We start from the raw sequence: 21,936 nt of genomic DNA, 5'->3' as shown, positions 1-21,936 counted from the left end.
CTCTAGTACAACAGTACGGCTGAGGTCTCTGATATTTTGCTGAGGGCAAACAAGAGTCACATACAGTGCAACCCTGTTTGAACATTTTTCATCACAATATGAAGAATTTTTTCTATGTTCAAACTTACAGTTCACAGTACAGAAGTCTGCACCATAATAACAGAAGCAAGTCACCTCTCCCTCCCTCTGGTTTTATATTTATATCCCTATCCAGTTAATGTTGCGGGTCCCTTGCTAATCTTCCAGACTAGATGTAGATAGTGCCTGTGTATTATTGCTCTGTCAGGTACTTAACCGGGCCCTTTTTAGCACTGCATTACTGCTTTTTTTTTTTGCAGTTCAGTTACAGAGCTAAAACACTTTCAGTCTAACATTTTCAACTTCGTGAATTACTGGAGGACCTTTGTAAATGTATGTTTGGCTCAGCAGTGTATGCATGAATAGAGTTTGTAATACAGGTGAAAGTAGATGATAATGGTGTCCATATCTGCTATAATCATGCAGATTGACTAATTTTAAGGTAGAAATGGTGATAACTAGATCCAGGTATGATAAGGAAAAAGGAAACATAACCCTGTTTAACCCAGTATGTTTTTAAACATTACTAAAGAATTTATATTTATGGAATAACTTACATTGTGTTTGGCAAAGCCAGCATTGACTCAGGTTATGTTGGCTGGGATTGCTGCAGTGTCAGACCAAAGTCAGAGCAGCTAACTTGACCCTAAACTCTTACACCATTCTAGTTATGAACAAGGTTTTTTTTAACGTAACCTCCATAAATAAATGTAGTTATGTTGGTGAATTATGCGCCACTTGCCATGGAGGTAACATTACCACTTGGTTACTGCTGTGAGTAGTAATGATTACCTTTGAGCAAACATTTTAATCCAGTAATTACACGTTTGCTCTTTTAGAAAGGTTAAAAGAACCTCCCAAACTCATACTATGGTCATGCACAGCTTTTGGGGCAAATTACAAACACTAAACTATGATTAGACAAATAAATTAGACATTTTATCAGATCTCAAAGAGGCACACATGATTAGGGATTTTAGTATAGAAAGTATATTAATATTTAAACAATGTTGGCTTTAAGTAAAATTAATTAAAATAATGAGATTCTGAAAATCAATAAATTAATTAAATTTTAAATTAATTAATTAATTAACTTAATTAGCGATATTTGGTCAAATAAAAGAGAGGCTACAGGTAGCTGCAATAAAACAAACAGTGGTGTTATTCAATAACACATAACTGTCCCACTCTGGTCATTATGTATGTGAACTAAGTTAGATAGAGCATTCACTGTACTATTGTATCAGTATTGTGACACCAATGTTGCCAAATCAGACTGTACTTGGTGATTAAGGCGATTGTGATTCAGATTGCCCTTGTCCTTGTCCTTCCTGTCTCCTGGTTAGCATCTGCTCACCCCCTTGAGGTTTGACATCCATTACGCTCTGCCTCCGTGTGTCAGCACAGCCTCCTGTACTTCACAGCTCTTAGACAGGTCACAGATTTGGCTCCTAAACACAGCTGGCAGGCAGGAGATCAGAGGAAGAGTGATTGAATGACAGGAGTTTGATCAAAGTCCACATACACAAACACACACACACACACACACACACAAACACTCAGGATATCCTCATGTTTCCCCTGAGAACTTGGAGATATTTCATGATGGCTCCATTAGATGAAAGGGCCCCACCAAAAATCCTGCACAGATGCCTGCTTGCCTCCTCAGCTTCCACCGCCGTAAGTTGGTGGTGAGCGGAAGACGAGAGAGATGTGAGCGAGAGGGGAAGAGAGAGCTCCTTTTATTTAATTTCTTCTCCAGTTTATGTGGGTGCTTTTCTCCTGTTGCCCAGCATGCTTCCCCTCCCATGGTGAGGGGGTTGTTTGTTTTTGTGGGCAGACTGCCTTATTGAGGGCAGGAGGTAGAGTGAATGGGAGCGCCTCTGTTCAAACGGATGATTAGAAAAAGTGGAACTGGCTTCTATGTCCTGGAAGCAAATTCCTCTGAAAACAAACACTGATCAAAAAAACGTGTTCACGTGCCTTTGAAGAACACAGATTTCAAACAGAGAAAATGGCAAAGAGCTTTCTAACATTGTCTGAGCTTGATAATGTGTGAAGTTGCCGCAGATGTGAACGAGTGTGACAGCCATATTTACACAACTAATTAATATCCAAACCAAGATGTTGGTGGTTGGATCAGATGGTGAAGTGATTGGTGCAAGAAGTCTGTGAATGTCTCCCTCTCCACCATCTTCTCAAACAGCAAGCCAGTGTCCTGGTGTGGGAGAGATCTGGTCACCATGGGGATGAGACAGACTGTATTATCTGCTCAGTGGCTGTTTGGCACGAGGGATTGCTTGATGGAGGGACAGACAGGCAGGCAGTGGGATAAAACATGTCCTCTGGCGTCAGAGGCAGAGTTTGCCATCTATGATGCCATTTGATATGTTGTGTGAGCGTGTGTGTGTGCATGAGAATTCTGCCTTATGTCTTTGGCAACACATTTTAAAGGCTGATGTGCCGAGAAGCATTTTAAAGCAGTATACAACTTTTAAACTTTAAAATAACTCAAATATCACCTTCGCTGACTGTCAGTGAGCCTGTTGTGAGCCCAGAATTAGTTTTTCAGTGACGTTTGGACATTTTGTACCCTTTGCTGCGGGAGCAGGCAGCAGTGACCTTTTCTGGCACTACTAACAGCAGGGACATCAAAGCAGAAATAATGGAGGAAACCAGAAGAAACCAAACAAGTGTGAAGCTAAACATGCAGCAGACAGCACTTTCAAATCACAGTGAACACCAACACTAGCACTCAGACTAAATGTCATGTGTAGCCAGCTCATCGTGACGAATCAGGACTGACAGTATACTTCCCTTCTCAAGGAGAAATGCTGCAGCTGTTGCCTTAAACTCAGTCATATGCCTTGATTTAAGTTGTTCTTTCTCTTCCTCTCTTGCAGGTGTTCCTAATAACATTGGTCCAGTTAGTAAGTAAACTGTTACAAAGAACTATATGAATGCTTGATGCTTTGCTTTGCCTATTGTGCCACTGTTCACCATACATCCCCTGAACTTGATGCCAAGTGTTCATTTCTGATTTCAATCTTCCTGCGAAGGATTGCTCAACAGTTGTTGATGAACCTTTTTTTGGGAGGTGGGGCGGGATGGAGTAGCTGGGGGTTATATTTTCATGATGTGGGCATATTAATTTACTTTATCCAGATTCAACTCAACCAGATAACACTTGCCTGGCTCTGCATGCTGAATGTCATTTGTTTTTTTTTCCCCTCTCTCCTATGCATTATAAATAAATGGCATCTAGACTTTATTAAACTGCCAAGACCTCTCTGCCAGTATAATGTCACAGGAGGTCATTTTAATATAAGCCGCAAGCGCCTCGGCTGGTATTATCTTCGTCAACCAGTAGCCCCTCAGGAGGAGGGGGAAGAAGAGAGGTGCCTTGAGTCAAGTTACCGCTGCCTGGAAGGCTGTGTGATGCAGGAACCATAGGGCTGTATTGAACAAGTCAAAGTGCATTCACAGCCTGGCTCAATTCTTCTAAATCATTTCTCTCATTGCCCTGTTCTTACAGAGTCTCCTCTGTTCCTGGGGCACCACAATGATCAGCAAAATGCCCCCTCCCAATCCAAACATAGACAGGCTGGTTAAAGAGACATGCAAGTTTAAACTTGCCCAGTGATAAACGTACCTGTTAAGTGATGATAAACACCAAAGCCATGTGTTGTTGCAGTTGTTGTCTCTGGTGCTCCATGCTAACACTTTAATCCACTGGCCAACGTTTAGTAGTAAGCTGTTGTTTGTGGATATAATGAAACTGTCTGTAGATTTAGACATATCATTTAAATATACATTATGAAATCAATTTCCCTTCATGTCATAGTTTGTGTAAGTTTCACCAATCACCTAAACACAACATTTCCAAATCCATAGAATTTCAAATTAATTACCATTTAGCTTAAATACATAGTTCAGTATTTTGAGAAATACAATATCTTGCTGAGAGGAGCGGACTGATACCACTCTCATATCTGTCTGTTAAAGATGAAGCTGAACCAGGATACTGTTACCTTAGCTTAGTATAAAGACTTAAAGCAAATTAAGTGCATTTATATACTGCTTTTCTAATCTTAACAACAAATTAAATACTTGTCACATTCACCCATTCACTCACACATTCATACATCAGACACTCATACACTGATGAGACAGCCATCAGGGGCAGTTTAGGGTTCATTACCTTGCCGAAGGACTCTGACATGCGGACCAGAGGAGCCGGGGATTGAACCTCTGACCTTCTGATTAGTGGACAACCCTACTTCCTGAGCCACAGCAGTGGGAAACAGTCAGCTTGGCTCTGTCCATAGAAGTGAAAATAACTATTTCTGCCAGCATGTCTAAAGCCCATTTATTAACACATTATATCTTGTTTATTAAATCTGAGCAAGAACCAAAGTGTAAAAAGAGACAAACTATCTGCTACCCTCTGTTTTAAATGTTTATCTCCTGGTTTCAGCTTCATATTTGACAGAGTAAACTGCAGGTATCGATCCTGTCAGGTCATTCTCAGCAAAAAAATAAAATAAAAAAAGCAAGAAGTATATTTCCCAAAATGCCAAACTATTTTTAAGCTCTGTTATGTGCGCTGATTTTCATATTTTCAAAAATAATGCCAGTGGCTTACTTTCACCCAGCATCCAGTTTATTCTCAGGTGTTGCCCTTGTCAAGTTTTACCAAAGGACACATGCAAATCACATGCACACTTGTCTTGTTTTCATCATTTAAGGGCTAAGATGACTGCTGGGCAAGTTTCCCAAAACGTGCTATGAGGAGTAGGGTGGAAACAGATTGTTCCCCGGTGGTTTTTAATCAGGCTTTAGAGTGGTGGCTTACACAGGAAGTGAACACTGGTTGTAAAGTCTGATGCTATGTCATGAATCAGAAATGGACATGTGGCCAAGAAGACAAAACCATCACCCTCCTCCCCCTGCTAATCTCCCACTGCTTGCCTCCTCCACCAACTCCTCACACCATAGAAATCATACTTCTAGCCCATGCATGGCCTGCCTAGAGCTTAATGTGTGTGTGCATGCTCTTCATTCATGCTGTATATACATGCATACATATTCACATCAGCCCTCTTCGTCCCATCCAAATGCCAGGCCAGACCATGTCCAACGGCTGTCCTCAAATCCTTTGCGGGGAGAGTGTGCATGCTGATAAGTGTGTGGTTGTGTGCGTGAGTGTGTGTGTATTGGGTGGGGGAGGTGGGCGATGTAGAAAGGACACTCTGACAAACCAAAGTCTTCACTTCTCATCCAGATTGGCCCACAGGGATTTAGAGTTCTCACGAGTGGCTGTCTTGTCACAGCAGCCTCTCACACTAAAAACTAAACACTGACTGTTTTTTAAGACTCACTGAAGAGGATGAGACCGAAACCAAGTTTATGTCTGTGTTACTAAAAAAGTAAGAATAATGCGGACAAAACAAAGGTTAGGATGTCCTTGATCTTGTTAAACGGACAAGAATCCAAGCTATTGTGAGCAAAAAAGAAAGCACTGCACATTTCATATTGTTGTTTGAAGGTAATTGAATTCCTTATTGACTTTTCTCAATTCTATTTCAAGTTTATTAAGCCAGGCAGAATTGCCTAATGTGGACCATTAAAGTGAAATTAATATTTTAAAAAAACAATTCTGGCTCTGCAAGATTGCATTTCATTATGCGTATGGCATTGATTAAAATCCGTCACCACTCATTTAGCTCGCCGTACCTGAATATTCCCCATAACAAAATAATTAATGGAACCCAGATGTGTATTACGTCCAATCAATTGCTAACATGGAATAATTAAAAAAATAACTTACTTTACCAATTAGACTTTATAGATCCAGACAGTACAGTTTGTTTGTGTGTTTTTATCAGATAACACCTACATTGTGTGGTTTTCACAGATTGTCATTGTCCTCACAAGTCAGTTTTGTTTTTGAGTAAACAAATTGCTTAACGGAGAAACAAAAAGACGATCGACATGCAGATAAAAAAACAAACAAAACAAAATGTTTCACAAATTTGAAGCGATAAGCTGTGAGTGTGAGAAGTGAGCCTTTTTCTTAGGCTCTTTATTTGTCAATCTGTCATTTTCAAAGAGCCTCTCATCAAGTGACTCAGGTGACTTTAACCCACTGCACATCCTCAAGCAGGATCAAGTGTGGCACAATTTTTTTTTTAAGGGAAATAAAAAATGAAAGAAAAGGATGAGACAGGAGACACTGCATATTATGTCTTTTGTTAAAACAGTTTTCAAATCAATGACTGGCAATGTTAGGTGGGTTTAAAATGATAGGCACAGTGTGTAGACATGCTAAGCTCAAAGCTAATATGTTATTCAATTCCAATGCAGTAACAAAAAAAAAGGTTTGAAAGAATTCTTCCATTTCTATTATCATTCAGCCGTTGTTAGCGGCAGTCAAATTCAGGGTAATAGGCTTCTTGCCAAGACACCACTGGACGTTAATTACCCAAGATTGCATGATTCATGGAGTCAATAGCAAAAAGGACAGAAAGATCAAGTGAAGAGATGAAGGGGCACAATAAGGAAACGTATCCGTATTCCTCCCTTTGCTTGAGTCCTCTCCATTTCCAACCACAAAGTATTTCCCTGACACGGAAATACCAACTTGTATGTAATTATGAGGTTATGCTACCCACAGCAGTCCGTCATTCCAAGTCCCAACACCTGCCATTATTTATTCATTGTTATTCCTCCACCAGAAATACACTGTAATTAGATATTGATTATATAGTCGATGTGATGAATTAAACAAAATGCCCCCTAACGACTTAATTTGCTATACATAGTTTAGACTCGCTTGCATAAGTCATGACTTAAATACTAAGTTTAAGAGGGGTTTATCTTTTTTTCTTCAGTTTTTCACTCATCATTGTCATTGCCATAAACAAACACATACACAACAAGGTCATGGAAGTCACACAAATTACATACAAATTACATACAACGTCTCTCCAATGTCCTTTTAATGGGTCTTTGGATGCATTCTCTTTGCTCGTCCATGTCAGCCCTGCCCCATTGTATTTGCTGTTTCCTGATTTACTGATTTGAATCATGCTGGACATGTTCGTGTCTCTAGTTGTGTGTTTCCACTACCACCACGTAGACCCCCCCTCTAGACTATCTGTAAAGTGCATCACACAAGTGCACATGAATAACTCCTGGTTTCTCTCAATTGCACGCAGTTCGGCCGAATGTGTCATCCCTAGGTGTCGCTAACCGAAAAGAAGGTAGGCATCTAAGATTATGCAACAACTGTTTTTTCACAGATTCAAGAGTATTTGTGGGTAGCATCTTCCCCCTTTTCCGGTCTTGGTTATTTTCCTGACAAACCTGCTTGTCTTGCTCATGATAAAGGGCTCTGGCTCCTTCAGTGGAGGCTTGTGTATTCATGAGGCACTCATGTTGCCACATGCTGCAGTGCTGCGCATTATCTTCTCAAACATTCAATGTGCACTGTACATTTATGCATACACACTTGATTTTAAATAAGTGAAGAGATTCTCAGACCCATCTGAGCACATCAGGAAGAAAGCAGGAGGTTTCACGGTGGTTTTATGCAGATTGATGTTAGGTTAGCTTAATCCATCTTGCAGTTGTGATGTGCAGCCACCTCACAAACACCTAGCTCACAACCACTCGGCTCCGTGTTTCCATGACTGCAGCCAAGTGCACACAGTGTATGTGTCAGGGGCTTATGTCACCCAGTGCAATGGCAGAGGCTGAGCCTATTATTTATTTTTCCCACTGTTTGTTTTATGACCGGAAAGGAATCGAGGGATTGATGTGTTCACTGTGAGCCAGTTTCCTTACCAACGCTCCCGTGCACAAATTTATATGGTGAAAATTCTTGGCTGGCCTCCACCGAGGTGGCGAGCAGTTTGTCAGGGGACAGTTTCTGTCTGGGGAAACACGCAGTGGCTTTTGAATTATATAAAGCACTCGTTAATGAAATGAAGCATAAAAGAGGAACCATAATATTTGAATTGTTCGGCATCTAAGGCATTTGTAACAGATGCTGCTTCATGCAGCCAACTTCACTTGGCAATGTCACTCCTTATTTCCCAGTGCCATCATTCATCATTATTGCGTATGTTTCTTTTTTTTACAGTAACATTTATTATTAAACGTGATGCTCATTATTCCTAATTCTCTGACATGAGAGACATGTTTTGTTTTTAATTGCAATATCATGTTTTTTTTGTTTTTTTTTGTTGTTGTTTGTTTCTTCTTTTAATTTGTCTAGTAGCTCCTCAAGTTGCATTGTCCACTGCCCCTTCTGTCCACGTTGCAAACAGCAAGCGAGGTAGGAGCTCTGGAATTCATTGAATACATTGCCCCCCAGATGACCCCCGAGCCTTCTCAATGTATGAACTGATGTGTCTGTTTAACTGTAAGCCCCATAACCCTGCAACACTAACCCAATGCAAGAGCACTCAGTATCCATATCTCCAGTCAGCACTGGACTGATGGTTCTCACTGTAAAGCGCACACTGAGGATCCATTCGTCTATGGAATCATTTCTAAACACTATAAATGTCCCTTGGAATCATATCTTTTTCAGTGCAAATAAAGTGGGTGTTTGAGGCTCAACTATTTTTGGGGAATGTGTTTCCAAGACTCAAGACTTTTTATTCCCCATGCGTGCATGATTTATGACCTTAGCCTATTTCTGGAAAGGAGAGATTATTTGTCTTGTGAGAGTATGTCTGTGAGAGTGAGGTATCTAATGTAGATAGCTTACACTTGGGCAAGACTTTCTGCTTTAGGTGAAAGGTACAGTGGACTAGACTTGCTGCTCCTTCATTTCCAAGCCTTGTCAGGCTGTTAGTGGCCGGACAGAGAGACCTGACCTCAATACAGATCCTTAATAACCACAATCCCTTGGACGAAAGCCCCATCCGCCAACCCTACTATTCTGGATCCGTGAGTGGGCTTTCTGTCCAAGCGGCTACCAGTGAGGCTTAAGGGTCACATCTGTCTGCACTGTGACACATCGTGTCAGTGGTCACTCAGCATGGCAGACTGATCCTCACTCAGAGAGAGCTGAGCTGGGGCTGCCCCCTCCCATCCTGCACCCCTTAGAGCAGGGCTGCCAGTGACTATCAGAGACTGCAGCATGAGGTTTTGCAGACCAGCTACACCTCTATAATACAAATTTAGCATGACATAACACTGCATAACAGGCAATGACACAGTCTTCCAACTGCAACTCACCATACGCTCACTTGCCTTACTGACCACTGTCTGAAGAAGTTCAGCTCCAACAAGGTTTAAAAACAACTCCATAGCTGCTTTAGTCATATTTGTTTGATGAGTTATGGGTTTGGACTTGAAATTTATCAGGCATTTCATTACATGGGTTTGTGACATGAAGCGGCATTAAAAGTTTCATCTCATTCCCTTTCTCGTCTCTTCGAACCAGATAAACCATAACATTCAAGAGCTCAGTTACACAACAACATCAAGAAATCCACCACGCCAATCCCTGGGTTGAAAGATCCATTTCATTCATGGTTTGACTTGTCTTACGCTGTGTGGTGGTTAAGATGTGACCGTGTCTCTGTGCTATCATTTCGGAGCCTTCCTCACCTCGTGTTATGGTGTGCTTGAAGTGATGTGACCTCTCCGAGTCCTACTAATGCTGTGCTTTATTATGTGATGTCTTTTTCTAACTCTGGCTGTGCCAATGCCAGACTAATCATGAAGTTACCCTCCCCTGTCATCACTTCCCAGACATCTCCCTCTCCTCCCTCATAACACAGTCCTCATTTTTAACCTCGCATGCCATGGCGCCTCGCTCAAGTTCTTGCTAACCCCACCGCCGTAGCACTCGCATCAACAGTTTCTACGCTACCACCGCGTCTCTCTCTTTCTTTTTCTCTCTTTCTCTGTTCTCCTCTCTTTACACTTCCTCTCTCTTTGCAAGACTGTGAATGCTTTGGCCACTCCAACCGATGCAGCTACATCGAGCTGCTAAACACCGTCATTTGCGTGAGCTGTAAGCACAACACTAGGGGCCAGCACTGCCAGCTATGCAAGCTGGGCTACTACCGCAATGCCTCGGCAGAACTGGATGATGAAAATGTGTGCATAGGTTAGTCCCCCTCCTGGCCCCCTTTCACTGCCACACTGCTTTCACACAATCTCTGTCCCTGCCTCACTTCCTGTCTTTGACTTGTCACCAGAGAAAGTATCCCATTTCATACCCCACAGCTTCATCATCTGTGCATCCTCCTGCCTCCATGTCTTTTAGTGGAGTCCACATCTTCCTCTTTTGCTTCCTCTGCTTAAGCACAATGGTGTCACTCATTAACTTCCCCCATCAGAATGAGTGTTCTATGGAGGACACCAGTCACTCAGTTTCAGTCAGACACACAGCAAGTGATTTCTTGTCTTAATTTCAGGTATGGTATTAGTATCTGCGGACTGATTTGCGGTTGATGTCAAATATCATAATTAGGTTGTATTTACTGAAATAGAATGTTATGTTAGCTGCTAGGTTGTATTTCAGGGGCACAAAGTGAACAAAGCTTGATTTAGAGCTAGAATTATCTGATTTGTAGATTGATATCGAATAATATAGAATGAGCACAAACTAATGGAAACACCTAAATGAAACAGGAATATATTAATCCCAGCATTTAAAAAAATGTGCTAATAATTTATAGACAGAACAGCTAATTTTGAAGTGCATCTTTATCAGGCTGTGGCTGGACATTTAGTTAAATTCACTTAACTCACTTTTTTGCTGAGTGTTAGATGAGAAGATCGATACCACTCTCATGTCTGTCCGGTAAATATGATGCTACAACTCATTAGCTTAGCTTAGCATAAAGACTGGAATCAGGGGGACACAGCTACCCTGTCTCTGCCCAAAGGAAACAAATCTACCAACCAGCACCTATAAAACGTACAAATGAACACATTACATCTCCTATGTTTAACCAGAACTGAATAGTAAAAGTTGGACAGAGACAGGGTAGCTGTTTTAGAAGTATTAGTGTTATATATTAAATACTAATACTTCCAAAAATGTCCTCCTTAAAGTAACTGTATATACTTTTACTCTTAAGCGTGTGACCTTATGCTTCTCTAAAGACTGACATATAAATTACAGACTATTTATTGATATTCAGTGCAAGCAATTCAATGAATTTGAATTGCTTGTACTGGTTGTGATGTCAGTTAGAAGTCCATTGAAGGCCATTGTCAGCTGGTGTTTCTGTTACTTTGTCCATGACCTTTATGCAGGCACTCATACGCTGCATGGTCTGTTTTTCTTATGTGTAAAAAAGGTGAGAAAATTGCATTTCACATAGATCCCAAGGCAATAGTTTGGTTCCCTGTTGGATTCTTTAGCTGGCATGTGGAGTGTGAGTTCACAGCACTCAGTGCCAGGTGCATTTGTGAGTTGTGGGGTTGGGGGGTTTGACAGGCAACAAGAGTTCTGAGAGAAATGTCGCAGGGAAGTCACACTGCCAGTCAGAGGTGCCACGAAGTGCATATGTCATATACATGAAACGGCCTCAGGAGTAGCAGCTGAAACCCGTCACAAGGCGTTAAGAGTCACCGAGGCGTTACCTCGTGCCAAACTCGCCGTCACCCTGCCTCTCTCTCACTGACCCCTCCGTTTGTCACTTGCCGTCTCCTCTCTCCTCTTGCCTGACCCCCGAATGTCACTCGGGTGCAGCCACGTGCAGCCAGAACTGCCACAGAAGGTGCAATGTGATGGTCAGGGACTGTCAAAATAGGTGTCACTTTGACTGCAGAGTGCTCCAGCCGCTGTGGAAAGCTGGAAGGTCGGTTGAGTGTAGGACACTAGAGACTTGACAGGTTGTTGTTTTTTTTTAGTAGGTTTTTTAAAAGATATTCTGTACTAATCACAGCTAAGGACCCTTCTCTTCTTTTAACTGTAAAAGGCATTTGAAGGTTATATCAAATTTATAGACACAAATTGAACTAAGAGGGATAACATGAAGTATGTACATCCATTTTAAAATTAGAGAATTAAAGAACATATTACAACAATGCCCATTTCAATGTATTGCACTCTCATTCCTCTAAAACCTTCACATTCACTCTTTGTCTTTGTTTCATTTGCCATTATCCATCCAATATGTGCTGATAACATTTCCTGTCTCTTCTTTTCATCTCTCTCTCTTTCTCTATATGAATGAATCAGATTTTAGAAGAGCATGTGCAGATTTGCCCATTATATCCATTGTAAATCAAAGCTAATGTTAATGCTTTGCATATTTGCTCATTGCATGTTGTTTACCTATGTAACAGTAAAATATGTTTTATAATAATTACAAATATGCTTTAATGTAATTTACAATGAGTTCATGCATCTAGAATCAATTTCATTCTTTTCTCATTCTGTCTCCATTACAGTTGAAATGGTAGCATTTTTTCTGTATGAGTCTTTAAATCTTTTCACGTTTTTTTACCAGTTAAAAATAACAAAGTGTCTTGTTGAGCTTCTAGTCGAGCTCGAGGACTGTGGTCCACGCTGTGAAAATATGTGGCAAGAAGTCAAAGCACCACCCTGTTTCCAGCCTGTGTGTGTATGTGTGTGTCTTGTTTTTCCAGAGTGTAATTGTAATCCCTTTGGCTCAGTCAGTGATCGCTGTAATGGCACAGGATTTTGTATATGTAAGGAGGGCACTACAGGGCCCAAGTGTCAGGAGTGTCTACCCGACTATTTTTGGGACGATGGCTGCAAATGTAAGTAGAACCACCACCCTCCCTGTGCAGCTCCTGACTGTCCTCCCCGTCAGCTCTGTCTCTCTCTGCTCTCTCTCTCTCATTTCTTTTCTCTTTGTGTGATTCCTGAGCTTTGGCTGGAAGTGTGTGTGCTGCACATATGCAGGACTGCCCACCTGTTTTGACAAATACAGACATAACCCACAACATGACATAAGCCAATGTACTAAATCATTGGATTCACTAACTGAACCTGCATTTCACACTTGCTGCGGCTGCGTTAACTATGTAATATCAGCAGGTGCTGTATATGGGCCAAATAGAGAAAAAGCAATGGCATGGCCGGATGCATGCAGCTCAGTAACTCAGTTATCCAGGCATGTCGCACATCAACAACATAACAGCTGAGTCAATATTGACCAGTGGACAGGCTGCCTGTGATCTGTTTGAGTAGCCATCGCCCCCTTGCTTGTCCACAACAGGACAATGTCATCCAATATTTTTAAAGGGGAATGCAGGTCATTTTGAGTTTCAGCCCATTTATTACTGTCTACCTTTTATTTTTCCCCCGGTCATTTTGAAATGCATGCCCGGTGAAGTCTTTTTTTTTTTTTTTTTTCAAATGTCACCAATTTTTCAATGTTTTCTTCAAGGCAAACTTCAGTGACAAACCTCCAGGAGGTAGAGAAATTAAAGTGCACACCTCATGATGAGGTGTTTACTTCTCTTTGACAAGTTGAAGAAAGAACTCCTTGAACTTTGAATATATAAAACCACCATTGCAAACACTGGTTATTCTTTATATTTTCTGACTAATGCACAAGCAGTTTAGGTACAAATTGGAGCTCTCTGACTAGTGTTGTGCTGGTTTGAAAGATTTTCACTAATTATTGTCTGACCAGCTGATAATCGCTGCCAATTTGCATTTGAGCAAACATGACTCACCTTTGCGTCACTGTTGGTGACTGTGATGATGACTGTGATTTAGATTTATAGATATTTTCCACAAGGTGGTGACATCTATTTGCCTGCCTCCTGTAGCTCAACATTAATCTTTGTCCTGGCTAACAAAGGTGTCCTAAATTAAGCACCTCAACACTATAAAGTGGCATCATGTTGAGGGATTCATCTCTAGTGGAGGCCTCTTTTTCCTCCTCCTCTGTTTCCTCTTGTTGATGTGAGAATATTTTCAATCACGTCAAGTCTCTGAATGAGATTCTTCATATGAAAACACTAATAACTGCAAAACATAAACCTTGAGAAAAGATAGATCATGGCAAAATTTTTTGTGATGAATTATTCAAAATAAAAAAGAGAAAGCTTCTGTTGAAGGAAAATTAGTTTAGCAGGACGAATGTAAAGAAGAAGAATCACGTGGCCATTGCCACAATGGATGGTATTATCTGAATGAGTTAAACCTGCAGCAGTTTATTGTATGATTACTGAAAAAAGGAAGGGCCACTATAATTAACCAGAGGATTTCTCCGAGGTAAAAAAAAAATCAGACTACAATGAAACTAAATTCAAATTAATTTGTTTTGTTGTTTGGTGCATATTTCCTAAGATGACTGGACAAACATGGACAATGTCCACCATAACACCAGCTTAAAATAAATCAATTAAGAAAAAGTGCAAAGCCATTTTAGATAGAACCTCATTGTGCACAGGCTTTAAAGGTTAAGAATCTAGACAGGGCTTAATATGCTGTCTTCATGTGTAGCACATTTCAAAGCTGCAAATTATATACAGTATAATCTGTATACAGGTATGAATCTAAATTGGTGAATGCCAGGTTTTGATTTGGTCAGTCAGAGTCCAAATTGCAGGAGCTGCATTTTGTCTCTTGTATTCAACAGTAGACATGAGAATCCAATCAATTAAAAGGCAATGCACAAATTGTACTGTGTTTGGTCTATGGGGCTGTTGTAGATGAGAGAAGGGCTTCATCAAAGAGTAAATAAGTAAATACAACATCAATGTGATCATCTCGATGAAATATAAAATCATCTAACATCAATATGCACTTTTAATGTGGTTGTTCATCTGAAAGCTGTGCAACACCTGCACTAACCTGAAAATGGAATACAATATTAGTTTTCAGTAGCTTGACACCACATTTTTAGGATTAATACCAGTATTGTAACTATACAGTATTTATTTGGATTTTGTTACTGTATAAATTAAATTGCTTTAAACTCAGTGCATTATAATTTAAATTCAGTGTAAAATGAATAAACAGTTTATTTTCATCGTTCCTGATGCAGATGGATGTTCATTAAAATGCACTGTTCTTCAACAAATATATTCAGCGTGTATAGTGTGAATACACACTGTCAATATGTGCATCTATCTCTACACAAAAGGCCTGCGTGAAGACATAGCTCGTCGAGGCTCACATCCCACGTCACCTTGTCATGAGTGCATACACAAACCCTGAGGCTTTACCACATACTGGGAATGCTGACCTGTAAAACAGCAGTAATTAAATGTTTCCAAGTAACAAGTAAAGTAAAAAAGAAAGTGGAATAAAAGAGTGGCATACAGTAAGAGACATAACATAATGGATTAGTAGTTTTGATTTGTCAGATTATCTATGGAGCAGTGATTAAAAACATCAAACATTGTGCAAAGTATTTGTTTGTCTTCAAAACCTGCAAGTCAGCATGGCTCAGACTTTTATTCTGAACACCAGGAAATGTGCAGGATTTAAAAATCCAATTTTGGGTGTACTAAAAATGTAATTTACCCTCTTGGTGTACCCACTTTCTTTAATCTACTTTTATTTCAGTTAGTGTGCTAGTGTGAAGAACAGTGTGGTGTTATATTTGGTCCTGGTGCACTAGGTGTGATGCTGTACAGTCTGCAAAGATAAAAGCCAGCGTATTCTGGTCTACTGAGGCTATGGTGGAGAAATGAGTATGTTTGCTTCTACTATGGATTTCTCCATATATTGCTGTTGATGTTTTAGAAGCAATAAAAATCTCTACAGCTCTTGCAATAACTTAAAAAGCCAGTTTTCCACAGGAATCAGAGAAATAACCTGAACAACAAATGGACACAAAGTGGATAATACATACAACTGTTTTACTGTTTCATTCTCACACTGGCTGCACATAATGTTTTCCACTATGAGTTTAAAACGGGAAACAATCTGAAATAATTATTTTCCAGGAAGATTCTGCTTTTACTTATTCCACATCTGAAATAGTTTGAAAACTTTGCAATCCTGACCTCCCCTTGCTTCCCTGCTACTGCAGTATTTATGTGCGTGGACAAGACTCTATCTGCATTCAGACTGGAGAATGCAATTAAAACTGAGATCTCTCGTCAAACACATCACAGCACCAGACAGGCACACCTAGTTCATCGGTCCCCTCTCTAAATATTATCACTCATATCAAAAGCAAACGCCACAAATCTTGTCATTTCCTGCCTGTGGTGGCTCTGTTTACATGTGGAGAAATGGTTAATGTGAGGGACTGAAGCGAGATAAAGGTGCAGAGTTCACAGAATAATTCTTCTTACCTCAACTGACTTTTCAAGCTTTCAACACAATTCTTTATTCATATTAAAAACAATCATGTTTGAAGTATTAAAAACACTTTTACACTTGTTTTCAGTGCCAACCCTTCCATGGAACAAGGACCAAACAAATAGTACAAGGACCAGATCATACCCATAATGCCCTCTGCTGTTACACTCATCTGTTCAAAGTACCACAGTATCTTTAATCTTATTGACCCAGAATCTTTCACACAACTTGTTATTGATGCTTCTTTTTAAATAATCGATATCTGTGCTTCAGTAGCCGATGAGGGCTGTAGGCCTCGACCATTACCTGAACTTTCCTTTGAAGTCAGCTCATCTTGCTATGCAGTATTGAATATCAGGCAGAATTCACCTTTAAAGGCCTGGTTTACCTATAAACAAAATGTTACTTTCAGTATCTTTATGTAAACATAACACAAATCGAGTTATTAGAGTCAGAAAGAAATTACAACGTTTGTATTTCTAAATGATGCCTTCCTTTGAAAATATCTACACATAGACATTCAAATGTTACTGTATTTGGGCTTAGCCGACGTACTGGAAAACAGAGATCAAGTACCGAGTATGGTGGAAGTCAAATATAGTGCAACTCAGATGAGTCTTTTTGTGTCACATCACCTTTATTTTGAGCTGCACAGTTAAAGCTGCCATTATTGTCCCAACAATCACAGCTTCAGCAAAGCCTCCATGTCTCTTGTGCTCTAGCTTGTTGTGTATGGTTGACCTTGTGCATCATTTCAAGTATCTTGATAAATATCAAACACTCTGATTATTGTTAGAAATGTACAACATGTTCACATTTTATCATAAAGGCGAGGAGGGTTAAGATGGATGAGATGAAAGGCCTGTCTAATTACAGGATCATATCAAGGTTCTCGGGGAAGAACATGATTCTTTCATTAATACACTTGATTGTTCTTTCTTGTCTTCTTTGAGGAGACGTTTTTATCACCAGTTTAGCTGCTGCCTTGTCAGGTTTTCCTAACAAAGAAGAGGTTGTTTATTGAGTTATTATTACTGGAGTCTTTTCTGAGTGGTTGAGTTGGTCATGGAATTGATATTTCAGCTGGGGAAAAAAAAGAGAAAGATAGAGTTCAGACGTCTTATTTGGATTTAGTTGTGCATGGTAATTGGTGAGCGGTGGCCGGAAGCAAAACTTACTGAGCCAAAAAGCAGCTCCCTTTTTTCCAACAAAACAGACGTGGCACAAATGGGATTCAGAGAGTCAATGTTTCTTAACAAGTCTCCCATCAGAGCCTTATTTGGCAATTCCTGGGAGACGGCATGCATCCTATTGTGAGTATTAGGAGAGAGGCCTGATATTTGTTATTGTGATATTTATGTCCCATAGAGTTCATAGATTGCTCAACACATTGTTTTCCACTCTCATAAAGGACTGAAATGGGCAGAAGTGGCCCCTGTGTTTATCACTGTTTATTTGTCTCTGTTGGTTTATTAGTTTGTGCGTGCTGCTTTGTTTGCCTCCAGCTTGCTTGACAGCTTGCCTCCGCTGGGAATAGAGTGGCCTCGGTGTCCCAGCTCTAAATATACACCAATTTTCACCTGATGTTCAGTTTGTCTAAAGTCAGTGTTGTTTGGGGGAAAGCCTCTGAGGCTTTGAGGAAACTGTGTAGTAAATAACAGGTTTTTTTTTAGTCTTTAATGATATTTTATTACAGAAATGGAAATGATTAAAATGTAATTTACTCACACGGAATGATTGCTGCACATTTACATGCAAAACATGAGTTGAAGTTGTTCTGGTTGCCATGTGTCTATAAAGTGGTTTTTGGTCTTGGTAGATACAGACAATTATGTTATAACTGCAGACTATCAAAGCATTAGTGTTTAATGTGTATTTTTAGTCTCTATTGAAAAAAAAGTCATCACATCTGTCGTGTTTAAATGTCAGGTGCCATAATGTTCAATTGCATGTCATATTGTTAGAGGAGGATGTGGAAATTTATAGAGGTTACATTTAAAAAAAAAAGAACAAGGAAGAATTTGCACACTATGAAAATGTGAAACAGTGGTATTAAATTCTTATGGGACGTTTAAAATATAGAGGACTTGTCACCACCTTAAACTAGAATACTAGGTGTGACAGAAGAGCCCTTAGAAGCCACTGTGTGTGAAATTTTCATTTTATTATGTCATCTTTATCCTGATGCAATAAATTTGCCTTTGTAGAAAGATGAGACAATCCCCGGGAAAATAAAATTCTCTTAGGTACAAACTTACACTAACAACACTAACATGATTACTTCAAATTTTACCAGGTGTAATTGATGATGTATGCACTGCAGTGTTTGTCTTAAAAATCAATACATCAATAATTTCATACATGTTACTTACTACTATGTGTATCCAGAACTTTATGCAAATCCAGTGCACTGCTTAATGAAATATTAAAGTAATAGTTTGACATTTTGAGAAATGAACTGATTCCAATTTTTGCAGAGACCATTCTTACATCTGTACAGTAAATATGAAGCGAGAAGCAGTAGACAGTTAGCTTAGCTTAGCACAAAGACTGGAAACAGCTAGCCTAGCTCTGTTTAAAAAACTCAGTGACTAACACATCATCTCTTACTTATTGAATCTTTTTTTGTACATGGAATAAACAAATTAAATATATTGTGTTAGTCAGTGATTTTTGAGGAGCTGGTACAGCAGGTGGATTCTGTTTCCTTTCCTTTGGAGCCAGGCTAGCTTATTCACCCTGTTTCCAGTCTTTATGCTATGATAAGCTAACGTGCTGCTGGCTCCAGCCTTATATTTACTGTATAGGTGTGTGAATGGTATCATTCTGAACACCTAACACTCGGGAATAAGGTCAAGAAGCATATTTCCCAGGATGTTTCACTATTCCTTTAGGAAAGAATAAACTGTGGAAACACTTTACTTGAAGAAAAACCATTAGATCAATTTCCTCACAGTGATCATTTGAATTTCATCCGATCCTGTTAGGACGGCAATGTAGAATATGCTTTTGATGCACAACACACTTCAAGTAAAGTGTCACCCAAAACCCTCCTGCATGTTTGATGCTCACCCCTCTCTCCTGTTTTTACATTGCTCCCACCGCAGCCCAGGTCTGTAACAACGAACTCCTGCACTGCCAAAATGGCGGGGTGTGTGTCAACAACGTCCGCTGCAACTGTCCCTCAGCCTACACAGGCCTGATGTGTGAGAATCCCCGCTGCGAGTCGGAGCTTGGGGGCTGCAGGGGCCCCGATTCGGGCCAGTCCCCCCTGATGCCTCCGTCCTCCCTCGGGCTGCTGCTGCTGCTGCTGGGCTCGGCACTGCTGAGAGAGGCTTCCTGCAGGCCCGCTGTGCTCTAAAGAGACCCATGACCTAGTGGGAGTGATACACTCCCCAACCTCTCCACCTTAACCCGCCCATCCCACCTTTCAAATAATCAACAACCATTAAACAAGAACAACCATGAGCTTTCTGGACTGTACTGTACTGAGCTTCTCCGCCGCCAGACTCAATGGATACTCGCGCTGATGAAAAGGGAATGTGCCAGACAAATGAGTGCAAAAACTTTTCATTTAATTTCAAAGAATATATAGAAATGAACAAACGTATACTTCTAAAAATGCCAGATATTATTAAAAAGAAAGAGAAACTGAGTGTTTATTTATTGAGAGTAAAATGAGCAAACAGCAGTAAGGCTCCCTCCCCCTCTAAGCCATACCAGGTACTTGAGCTCCTTCCAGTTTGAGGAGGGATAACTGAAGATGACAGACTCATTCACTTCCTCTCTTATTGCCACGGCAACAACAGCTGCGACCAATCAGCTATCGCACGAGCCGACAGTGGCCAACGATCCCCCCGGGATGCCTCTGCGAGTTAATGTTGGCTGGACTGACGCCGAAGAAATCTCAAAGAAACTGTCTCTGCTGAAAGGCAAAGACTGGCCTCTGAAACACGACATTATACTTAAATACACCCACAAACTGAAAGAGGACAAAGACAGGACGCATTCTTTGCTGTCAGTGCATTGTGGATAGAAGGAAATCTGTCCGGACTGCCACTTTGTGACACACAAACCTTGCCCACGTCGATCCCTCTCTAGCTTTCTGTCTCTCCTTCGAGCTCTATCTCATCCTCCCTCCTGTTCATCCTCCCTCCCTCCCTCTCCCCCCATGCTGAGCCCCCTCGCCATCCTGCCACTGACCTGTGCTTTCGTGAACGTTACTCTGTAAACCTTTGTTGGTTGAAAGATTCTTTTGTCCGATGTTAGTGATGCACATGTGTACGAAGCCCTCTCCCCTCCCCTCCCTTCCCTCTCCTCCCTTGCCTCCTTTTCCCCTCCTCCAAAAAGATACTCCAATAAAGCTGTCTGATTCTTTTCAATCTTAGAGCCACCACGCTCCCTGCGATCATGGTCAGAGGATAGTTATCACCTGAGCAGACAAGACGTGCATAGAAAACCATCAGTGTATTTGCAAGTTTTTTTCTCGACAGAGCAAATAAAAAAAGAATCATATAGTCCTTTTGTATCTTTGCCGAACTGTGATTGAAAAAAGGCAACCTTTAATGTATCTATTTAAGACATCCAAATGCAGAAGCAATTGTTTATGGTTTTGTTTTCTTTCATTCTCCTTTTCTTTCATTGACTTATTTTATTTGTTATTATTTCTTTTAGTTGTGCAGTTGATTTTCCTTTGTATTGGCAACGTGCTGGCATCAAAGAATATCAGTTTACATATACAGTATTAATAAAGTGTAATAAAATCCCACCAAAGGACATTATAAATGTTTTGTTCTTGCTTTAACACTTGAGACTTTAAGTGAATAAAAGTTAAAAAATTAAACTGTGTGGATCATTTGTTTCTCACAGGTTGTGTACTGTTTGCTACTAACATGTTTAAAGGATGATATTGATATTTAGTATCCGTAAAACATATTTGTCTTTGGTAACACTTTAACTTGGTGGTTTCATTTTTTGTGTCAATTCTCACTTACCTATAAGGAAAGAATATCTACTTGGGCTTAAATGCAGCTTTTCTCTCAAGGATATTCTTATTGTAATTTGTACCAAATAACATTTACACTTTCCAGGAAGCTTCTTGAAAATCATTATAAAACTACAGGCCAGTCAAATTAAATTAAAAGTAATTTCAACTTACAATTTTATTTTGATAAGTTGAGTTCACTCCACTAATAAAATTAATTGTAATAATAAGGTAACAAACAATCAAGAGTACATATACTGATTCTTCATCTGCAGGACTATTAATTATATTAAACCAAGTGATCACTGTGTTAAAATCCCATTTTCAGGGTCCGACACCAGTCTTCCTGTGATACATGACTTTGAATATGGAAAGATGAAAGTTCACTAACCACCTGAAGTGTCTATACATATTGTATTGCTGCTGACATGCACATTGGATAAACCTATACATGATCAGTGGAACAAAACCCCCCAACAAGGCCACACTGTCAAAATGATGGCATAAAAATCTGTGTATCAGCTCTGGTGATATTTCCGTGCTATTTATCTTGAATTCAATCTGGTGAAGATTTGTTTCAGTGGCTTGCATTGTCGGA

At 40.1% G+C, this 21,936-nt stretch overlaps 1 protein-coding gene across 5 annotated transcripts in view; it reads left to right on the top strand.

Annotated features, from left to right (window-relative positions):
- The window catches only part of ntng1a (netrin g1a), a 103,989-nt gene extending 82,792 nt beyond the window's left edge, over positions 1-21,197 (top strand). For 2 of the 5 annotated variants that reach the window (XM_087171738.1, XM_023398183.2), the window contains exons 5-8: positions 2,982-3,008; positions 7,299-7,343; positions 8,360-8,419; positions 19,462-21,197. In XM_087171738.1, the coding sequence (XP_087027864.1) occupies positions 2,982-3,008; positions 7,299-7,343; positions 8,360-8,419; positions 19,462-19,715 (386 nt within the window). In that variant the 3' untranslated portion in view covers positions 19,716-21,197. Of the gene's footprint in view, positions 1-2,981; positions 3,009-7,298; positions 7,344-8,359; positions 8,420-12,708; positions 12,844-19,461 lie in introns of all 5 variants that reach the window. The other 3 variants (XM_087171740.1, XM_023398186.2, XM_087171739.1) reach the window with 3 other exon arrangements.
- The last annotated feature ends 739 nt before the right edge of the window (positions 21,198-21,936 follow it).

Source organism: Seriola lalandi, unplaced genomic scaffold (assembly GCF_002814215.2).
Source record: "Seriola lalandi dorsalis isolate HSWRI2012SDOR001 ecotype SW California unplaced genomic scaffold, Sedor1 jcf7180002054972, whole genome shotgun sequence".
NCBI classification, from domain to species: Eukaryota; Metazoa; Chordata; class Actinopteri; order Carangiformes; family Carangidae; genus Seriola; species Seriola lalandi.
This window is presented reverse-complemented; position numbering and strand designations above follow the sequence as displayed.